This window comes from Myotis nattereri (genome assembly GCF_964212035.1).
Source record: "Myotis nattereri genome assembly, chromosome: 6".
NCBI classification, from domain to species: Eukaryota; Metazoa; Chordata; class Mammalia; order Chiroptera; family Vespertilionidae; genus Myotis; species Myotis nattereri.
The window spans coordinates 7,644,360-7,653,085 of record NC_138081.1 but is presented as its reverse complement, the minus strand read 5'-3'; the positions used below and the strand labels follow the sequence as shown (position 1 = coordinate 7,653,085).

At 62.0% G+C, this 8,726-nt stretch overlaps 1 protein-coding gene across 2 annotated transcripts; it reads left to right on the top strand.

Annotated features, from left to right (window-relative positions):
• Positions 1-765: 765 nt before the first annotated feature.
• Positions 766-7,546, top strand: SPDEF (SAM pointed domain containing ETS transcription factor; the record flags this gene model as incomplete). 2 transcript variants are annotated; one of them, XM_081095013.1, is made up of 5 exons in its annotated part: positions 766-1,201; positions 3,281-3,478; positions 4,989-5,036; positions 5,154-5,300; positions 7,368-7,546. In XM_081095013.1, the coding sequence occupies 5 exons, from the start codon at positions 766-768 to the stop codon at positions 7,544-7,546; spliced, it is 1,008 nt and encodes a 335-aa protein (XP_080951139.1). The 2 variants fall into 2 exon arrangements, with proteins under 2 accessions (XP_080951139.1, XP_080951140.1); XM_081095014.1 differs by lacking the exon at positions 4,989-5,036.
• Between the last annotated feature and the right edge of the window lie 1,180 nt (positions 7,547-8,726).

The window sequence follows — 8,726 nt, the reverse complement described above, 5'->3', positions numbered from 1 at the left end:
GAGCAGGGGCCAGGCACACCTGTGTGGTACTCACTGACCACCTCATCAGCCTCACGCTGGGAATTTTTTCACACGCACCCCGCAAATGGCCTGTGGGAAGGGGAGGGGGCTGCCTGCCCCCCCTGTGAGGGACTCTAATCCCACCACACCCCTCCTCGCTCCTCTCTTCCTGCACCTGGCGGATGAAGATGGTGGTGGGAAAAAAAAAGATGATGGTGGCCCTCCCCCTTCCCAACTTCCTTCAAGAGCAGAGCAAAGGAAAACAAGCTTTGCTAGAGCAGGAAAGGTCTAGGTCAGCTCTCAGAAGGAACTTCCTCCACCGGACAGTGGTCTGGGAGCTGGGTGTGGGCCGGAGGGGAAACAGGGGGCTAGACATTAAAGGCTCCTTGTCTAGGTCTCAGTTTGCTCATCTGGCAAATGGGACTATCGTGGCTTCGCTGTGAGGCCTGAAGGAGGTCAAGAAGCAGAAGGCGGTTTTAAGCGACTCACGCGCGTAAAGACTTGCGCTGCCCGCAGCCTGGCTCCTTGGGAGTGAGGGGGCTGCCGCGTCCTATCCTGCCCCAACCCGCCCCCCCGCCCCACTGTCTTTCCAGCCCCGTCCTAGCTGCCCAGTGACCCAGAAGCCGACTCCCTCAGGCCCAGCCACTGCCCACGGGGCCCCTCATCCTGTAACCAGCTTAGCGGCCCCATGGGGGTGGGGAGCAGCCGGACCTGACTCCCTCTCTTATTTCTGTAGACGCAGCCGCTGGCCCGAGCAGCAGCGGCATGGGCAGCGCCAGCCCCAGCCTGAGCAGCCTGCCCCCCAGCCGCCTCCTTCTGCCCCCCAACACTGTGCTGCGGACAGGCCCGGAGAAGGTGACAGCCGGGGTGGCGGGGCCCGACAGACGGGACTGGAGCCCCAGCCCGCCGGCCACGCCCGAGCAGGGCCTGCCCACCTTCTACCTCTCCTGCTTGGACATGCTGTACCCCGACAACAGCAGCTGGGCCGCCAAGGGCCCCGGGGCCAGCAGTCGGGACGAGCCGCCTGAGGAGCCCGAGCAGTGCCCCGTCATCGACAGCCAAGCGCCCGGGGGCAGCCTGGACTTGGGGCCGGGAGGGCTGAGCCTGGAGGAGCACTCGCTGGAGCAGGTGCAGTCCATGGTGGTGGGCGAGGTGCTCAAGGACATCGAGACGGCCTGCAAGCTGCTCAACATCACGGCAGGTGAGCCTCCGCCCGCCCAGCTGCGCAAGGTGGGGGCAGCCGGCGGAGGTCACGGGGGCGGGGGGGCACCCTGGCTGGGCCTCAGGCAGCCCCAGGAAGCACCGTGTGGTGCTTCTCCACACCGGCAGCCCGGCACACACAGCTGTGAGCCTGTGAGCGGAGGCTGGGGTGGTTGCGCCCCGTGCCAGCTGCACCAGCCCGGAGTCCGCCCCGGTAGGTGCTGGGTGAAGTGAATTTGAGCTCTACCCCATCTGGCCCGCCACGTCCTCTCGGACTCATCTCCGCTCTCTCCTCAGCCACACCTGCCTCCTTGCTGTTCCCACAATACGCACCTCAGGACCTTTGCACCTGCTGGTAGTCCTTCCACCTTGAACACGCTGCCCCCAAATATCTACTTGGCTCATCCCTCACCTTCTTCATGTCTTGACTCAAAGGGCCCCAACCTAACGAGGCCATTCCTGACCCCTCTGCTGCTCACATCCCTACCTCCATTCCTCCGTCTGCTTTTTTTCTCTCACGGCACATAACATCCTCTATGCTGCCTGTCTTATTTCTTTCTCTTGTTCACTACCTTTCTCCCCCACTGGCATGTACACACCCAGGGGACATGATTTCGTTTGTCGTGTTCACTGCCACGTCCCAGGCCCTAGGATGGCACCTTGTACGTAATAGATGCTCAGGAAACAACAGCTCAATAGGCCCTGCTCTAGCACCGGGCACTGAGTGCTGAGCACAATACAAACGCTTCTTCATTGATGAAGCTGACGTTATAGCGAGGGAAACGTCGTCGATAAATACGTGAGTGTCCCTGGTCCCGTGGTGGCGAGGGCTCTGAGGAGGAGGGAACATCAGGAGGCCTGGCATGAGGGGGTCTGCCAGGGCCTGGCATGAGAGGGTCTGCCAGGGCCTGGCATGAGAGGGTCTGCCAGGGCCTGGCATGAGGGGGTCTGCCAGGGCCTGGAAGGTGAGGCCTTGGTGCTGACGCTGTGGGTGAGGGGCTGCGGCTCTCCAGCCCTGTCCCTCCCGCATCCCTGCAGCTCTGGCAGGCCTGCCCATCTTGGTCGTGGGCCCTGGCATATGAGCTTTCCCACAAGGGCTGCCAGGCATCCCTCAGGCCAGCCCCTCCTCCTAGCAGTCCTCTGGGCGATGCCCCGACCCCCAGCTGGTACCCCCTTAAGGCAGAGCCTGCCAATGCCTGGCTCTCCATTTGCCCAACGCCCAGGCCAGCCCCCCAGGGAGGTCTCCCACGGGGCCTTCGCTCCCACGCTGGGCTGCGGAGGGAGGGGCCTGCCCTAGAACAATGGGGACAGGAACAAATTGCTTTGACCCTCAAGAGGAAAACGGGCTTATCAAGTGGGGGCGGCCCAGCCTCCGGTCACCCAGCTGGGGCACCAGCTGAGGCCACAGTGTCCACTTGGAACCCCACTGTGACCATGCTCACCGGCCTGGCCTCCGCCCATGTGCCCTGCCAGGCTCACCCCACAGCAGCCATGACGCCCTCCCGCCGCTGAGCCCTGTAGCTGCCCCTGGCCACCCTGTCACTTGCCACTCATTCATTCATTCATTCATTCATTCATTCATTCATTCATTCAATGCATGTTAACTGAGCAGCTACTACGCACCCAGCCCCTTGTTAGGTGTTGGAAAAGGAGATGGAGCTCCCTGTGCCTCAGCTTCCTCATCTGTAAAATATGGTAGGGGTTGGAGGTTGGGGTTATAAGATTAATTTCTGGGTGGATTTTTCTCTGGTTCCTTGAGGGGCTTGGGGAAGGCAAAAGGCAGCTGGGGAAGGAGCGCACATGTTCCAGGGCTGTAGCTCCCCAAAAGGCCCTTTGGAGGGGCTGGGTGTCTGGGGGAACCCAAGGTCTGGATGAAGTGGGAGGTACAGAGGTCCCTCTCTCTCACCCCACTCTCTTCCTGGTGACCCCCTCAGCAGAGCCCCTCAAGAGGGCCTGGCCTGTCCTGCCCCCCACCCCGGAGTCCATGGTCCTGGGCCACAAGCCCCCCGTTCCCCAGGCGAGCACAGGGGGCCACATTCCGGTAGTGCCCTCAGTGGCTGAGGGAGTGTCTCTTGCCCAGACCCCGTGGACTGGAGTCCAGGCAACGTGCAGAAGTGGCTGCTGTGGACGGAGCACCAGTACCGGCTGCCCCCCGTGGGCAAGGCCTTCCAGGAGCTGGGGGGCAAGGAGCTGTGTGCCATGTCGGAGGAGCAGTTCCGCCAGCGCTCGCCCCTGGGCGGGGAGGTGCTGCACGCCCACCTGGACATCTGGAAATCAGGTGGGACATGGTGTGGGCAGAGGCAGCCCCTCCGGCTCCAAGCCAGGGACCCCGACGGGGACTCTCCGGCCAGGATGCCCGCTGGGAGGCTGCTCTCGCTGGGCTCTGCTCTGAATCCGGCCCCAAGTGCCGCTGCCTCCTCGGAGCCCCGCGCCTCCCGGCCCTGGCCGAGCCCAGAGACTTGGACAGAGCACGCAGGAAGTTAGAGAGAGAAGTTAGACCGAGAGGACGTGAGACATCATAGCCGATGGACGGTGGGTGCTATGATGTCCCTTAAAAAAAAGTGTTTTTACTGATTTCAGAGAGGAAGGGAGAGGGAAAGAGGGAGACAGAAACATCACTGATGAGAGAGAATGACTGGCCGGCCGCCTCCCGCACGCCCTGCACTGGGACTGAGCCCACGGCCGGAGCATGTGCCCTGATTGGGAATCGAACCGTGACCTCCCGGGGCATAGGTCGATGCTCAACTACTGAGCCCTGACGGCCGGGCCTTACTTGCCCTTTTAAAATTTTATTCGTTTGTTTGTTGCTGTTTTCCATTGAAGAAGTAATGAGGGAATAGTTGTATACACTTTTTAAAAGACCGTAGGAATAGTATATCCTAAAAGGTAATTCCCCTCCCACTCCTGAGCCCGGCTTCCCGATCCCCCTCCCTGGAGGCACCCACTGCTCCCAGTTTCTTGGGTATCTGGGCAGGGAAAGTCTATGCAGATACAAGCCAATACGTATGCGTGGTTTTACCCTTTTAAACATGAGCAGTCTCAGCGTGTACACTGTTCTGTACCTGACAGTGTACCTGCAGCTTGTTCCCATCGGGATGCATTCGGCTGCCCTATTCTTTCTCAAGGCTGCATGCCAACCCCATGTCCTCTCACGGGGCACCCACGGTGTGCCCTGCACAGAGCCCACCGCGTCGGAGGCAGCGCTTGCTCCGTAGGTCAAGGCCCAGATGAATAAGGGGAAGGACCTACTCATATAACCGGCAGAGCCCAGTGTCCTGCCCACTCCGGCTGCTTGCCAGTGACTGCCAAGGGCAGTGGTCAGTGCCAGGCTGCGTGCCAGTGGTGATGTGGGTGGAAACTGGCTGCTCTCACTCTCCCACTGCCTGGTCTGAGGTGGGGGGACGGGTGCGGGAAGTGGGGGGCAGAGAGGAGGAGGGTGGAAGTGCCGGGGGACCTGGCAGCTGGAAGGTAGGGGTGCTGATTATGCCGGACACTGAGCAAGGCGCTGTGCAGACTTCATCACCTACGATCCTTGCGAGATCCGGGAGGGGGTGTCCCGACCCCATTTCACAGATGAGCCAGGCTCCACTGCCGCTCTCCTGCCCCTGGGCCTCTTTAGGCCCCTCCCAGCTCCGAAACCCCAACTCCCTTCCCCCAAGCAGCTCCAGACTGCAGGAGGGAGGGGACCACCGGGACACATGGGCCTCTGGGCCCACAGTCCCACCAAATGCCCCCCCGCCGCCCCCGAGGCCTCTCCTGGGTCCCAGCCTCCTCTCCTTGTCCTGCAGCGGCCTGGATGAAAGAGAGGACCTCCGCCGGGGCTGTCCACTTCTGTGGTGAGCGGGGCCGGGCAGGGAGGGCCGGGCTCTGTGGCCCGAGGTTGAGGGGGGGCCGCCAGGGAAGCAGGGGTGGCCGCAGGTCCCCACTCACCACCACCCTCCCTGGCCGCCCAGCCTCGACCAGCGAGGAGAGCTGGACGGACAGCGAAGTGGACTCGTCCTGCTCGGGGCAGCCCATCCACCTGTGGCAGTTCCTCAAGGAGCTGCTGCTGAAGCCCCACAGCTATGGCCGCTTCATCCGGTGGCTCAACAAGGAGAAGGGTGAGCGGGGCTGGCGCAGCGAGGCGCTGAGGGGGGCGGGGGGCTGCCTGGGCCCCGGCCTGGGCCCCGGGGGGAGTGGGACTGGGTAGAGGGGTGCAGCTGCCCCCCCCACCCCGTGCCCTGAATGCCAGACACCGCTGTCAGTGGACCTGCTCAGGGTCGGCGTCAGTGTGCGCCCATGTCTGTGTGTGTCGCCCGCCAGGCTCGCCTTGTTCAGGGGCCCCAGCGCCTGAGTCATGGCGGGCGCTTGAAATTCTGCTGAGAACGGGACACAGTCTGTGCCCTCAAAACATCACAGCTTCACAGGGAGCCTGGGGGTGCCCAGTGGGCAGCACTGTGTGAGCCACGGTGTAAGAGCAGGTTCCGAGCGGCCACATTAAAACACACCCTAAACAGGTGACATCCATTTTAATGCGACTTTTATTGAACTCAATGCCATACATTATAATTTCAACACGTAACCAATATAAAACGTATTAACGGGACATTGTACTCAGACTTTAAGATCGGTGTGTATTTTACACCGACGGCCCCCAGCTCGGACTTGCCGCATTTCAACTGCTCAGGAGCGACCTGTGGCTGGAGGCTACCATGCTGGGCAGCGCAGGCTACATGGTGTGCATGTGTGTGTGTGAGTGCGCATGCGTGCATGTGCGTGCGCGCGTGTGCACGTACGTGTGTGTTTGCGTGCGCATGTCTGTGTATGTGTGTTTGCGTGTGCATGTGTGCACAAATGTGTGTTTGTGTGTGCGTACGGGTGTGTTTGTGTGTGCATGTGTATGCGTGCGTATGCGTGCATGTGTGCGTGTGTGTTTTGTGTGTGTGTTGGCAAAGGCTCAGAGCCAAGAAACCTGGGTTCGGGGCCCCAGTTTGTCATTAGTAGCGGTGGGTGCCTGACCGTGGCCTTCAGGTTCACTCACCCAGCACACCTTCGCTGAGCGCCTCCTCTGGTTCCACACTTGCTCAGTGGACATTACAAAGAATGACTGTGTCCTGAGGGTTCAGGGAGGACTCAGCTGCACCCCGTCCTCGAGGGACCTACAGTCTTGTATGGGAACCAGCAGTGAAATGAGCTGGTGTGCAGGGCATGTCAGGCTGCAGCAGAACCGTGGGGGCAGCTGTGCCCAGGCCCAGGAGGACTTCATGGAGGAGGTGACTCGGGCTGAGTGTGGAGGAGGAGAAGGGGCTAGAAGGGGTGGGAGAGAAGTTCCTGCACAGGCGTGATGCTGCTACGGGTATATTTAAGACAGTGTGGTAGCTGCTCTGCTGGTCCCTCGTGCCTCTGGGGAGCTGGTCCCACTAGAGTTTGAAGGAAGGGAGATCAGGGAGGGGGTGAGCTGGGAGAGCTGCCTGAGGCGGGTGTGCTGACCTGGGCCTGCCGGGAGGGTTAAGAATGAGAAGGGGGAGTATTAACAATGCAATTGTTCTGCCTGAGGGAACGTCCTTCAGGCCCCACTCTCAGCTCTTCTGTCACCACCAGCCCCTCACGGCAGGAGAAAGGGCTCAGACAGCATCTGGTAGACAAGGGCAGGGCCAGGACTCAACCCAGGGCGGCCCAGCTCCATGCCCACTCTTTGCACCACCTCCCCTGGGTTAAGTCTGCCAGCGGGGCTGTGTGGGCTGGCGTCTGAGGACGGCAAAGCGGTCACTCAGGCCAGGGACCTGCAGGTGGCGGGGGTGGCTTGGCGGGGCGATGGGGTGGGGTGACCTGCCAGTGAACTGTGGGCACCGTCACAGCCGCGCTGGGCTTCTGTGTAAGGTGTGCACACCCACAGTAGGAGCAGAGGCTGGCAAGGGCAGGTCCTCAGGTCCCAAATAACCACTAGGGTACCCAGGCTCACCCTGCCCGCGGGAGGCCCATGACCCCAGAGCATTATTTACCACACACTGAGCCCTGTGCACACTCCTTGTACACATTTCTTTAACCCCCAGCTCACCCGGGCGTAGGTATTGTGGCCGCTGACCGTGGCTTTCTGAGAAACTGACCGCAGTTCTTGGTCTCTCTCCCTCCGGCTGGGGTGGTCCCTGCCTGCACCGCTGGCTGCCTCTGGGCCTCCTGCCCCCCAGGCATCTTCAAAATCGAGGACTCCGCCCAGGTGGCCAGGCTGTGGGGCATCCGAAAGAACCGCCCCGCCATGAACTACGACAAGCTGAGCCGCTCCATCCGCCAGTATTACAAGAAGGGCATCATCCGGAAGCCGGACATCTCCCAGCGCCTCGTCTACCAGTTTGTGCACCCCATCTGAGGGCGGGCCAGGCCTCCCTCCGGCTGCCCCGGCCCAGCAGACCCTGCGCTGGGGTGGGGGGGGAGTCTGCTGGCATTCCGAGTCCGAGGTCAGGGAGGGCAGGGCCCACCGCTCCCAGAGTGCCAGTGAGCTCTCTGCCCCCCACCGTCCCTGGGGGTGCTTCCTCCTCAGGCCCCCCTGTTCCTGTGCCAGCCGCTCAGGCACTACAGGACGGGGGGCACCCGGCTGCCCCCAGTGTTCACAGCCCCCAGGGAAGGCACGCCCTGCCTCGATCCCAGCATTCCCAGAGCAGACCTGACAGACTGGCAATGACTGTCCAAGGCCGCCCACAGTCCAGTGCTCTGCCACCCAGGCCTGGCATGGTGCTGGGAGGGGGAGCCAGAGGTGCCCCTGGGAGTGGGTAATAAAGATACCAGGAAACTGACATGGCTCCAGTGTCTGTGCAGTGAGTGAGTGGCACAACCATCGATGCTCAAGGGGGTTCCGGTCGCAGGGGCCGGGGGCTGCCAAGGGAGGCTTCCTGGGGGAGGTGGCTTTGAGCTGAGCCTAAAAGGAAGGGGATCGCTGGCTGGCAGAAGCTGTGGGAGAGTGGCAGGGGGTCCTGCAGGCCAGGAAGAGGCTGGAATGGCCCTTGTCACCCCCAGCCCTGGCCTGGGCTGAAAGGAGGGGCCACACTTGGGGCTGAGAGAAGGCAGGGTCCTTGGCCACCCTCTCGCTCTGCATAGGTCAGGGCTTGCTGCCTGAGGTGGGCCAGGGTCTGTCCCTCTGGCCAGGGGCCCAGAGCCCTTATCTTTGCTTGGCCAACTGGAGGGGCTCTGGCTGGGGGCAGTGGGGGGGCGCGGACCGAGGGGGGCCTGTCAGTCCCCCTTGTGGGATGCTGGATCTGCAGCGCAGGGTGGGAGAGAGGTCGGCTTGATGGAGGTCCTCTCTCCTGAAGAGCTAGGCCGCAGACCTGCCGTGCCCTCTTGGAAGCGGTGAGCCCTGTGAGTGGGGTGTAGAGGTGGGAGGGTGTGATGGGGAAAGGGTGTGAGTGTGAGTGTGTGTGTGTGTGTGTGAACCCACTGCCCACTCCGCTGGGCAAAGCAGCTCGCGCGGCTTCCTCCTGCTTCTCTTGCATTTGTTCACCGAGCTCAGGAGTCCTGAGGGCTGACTATGTGCTTCCACTGCTTTTTTTTTTTTT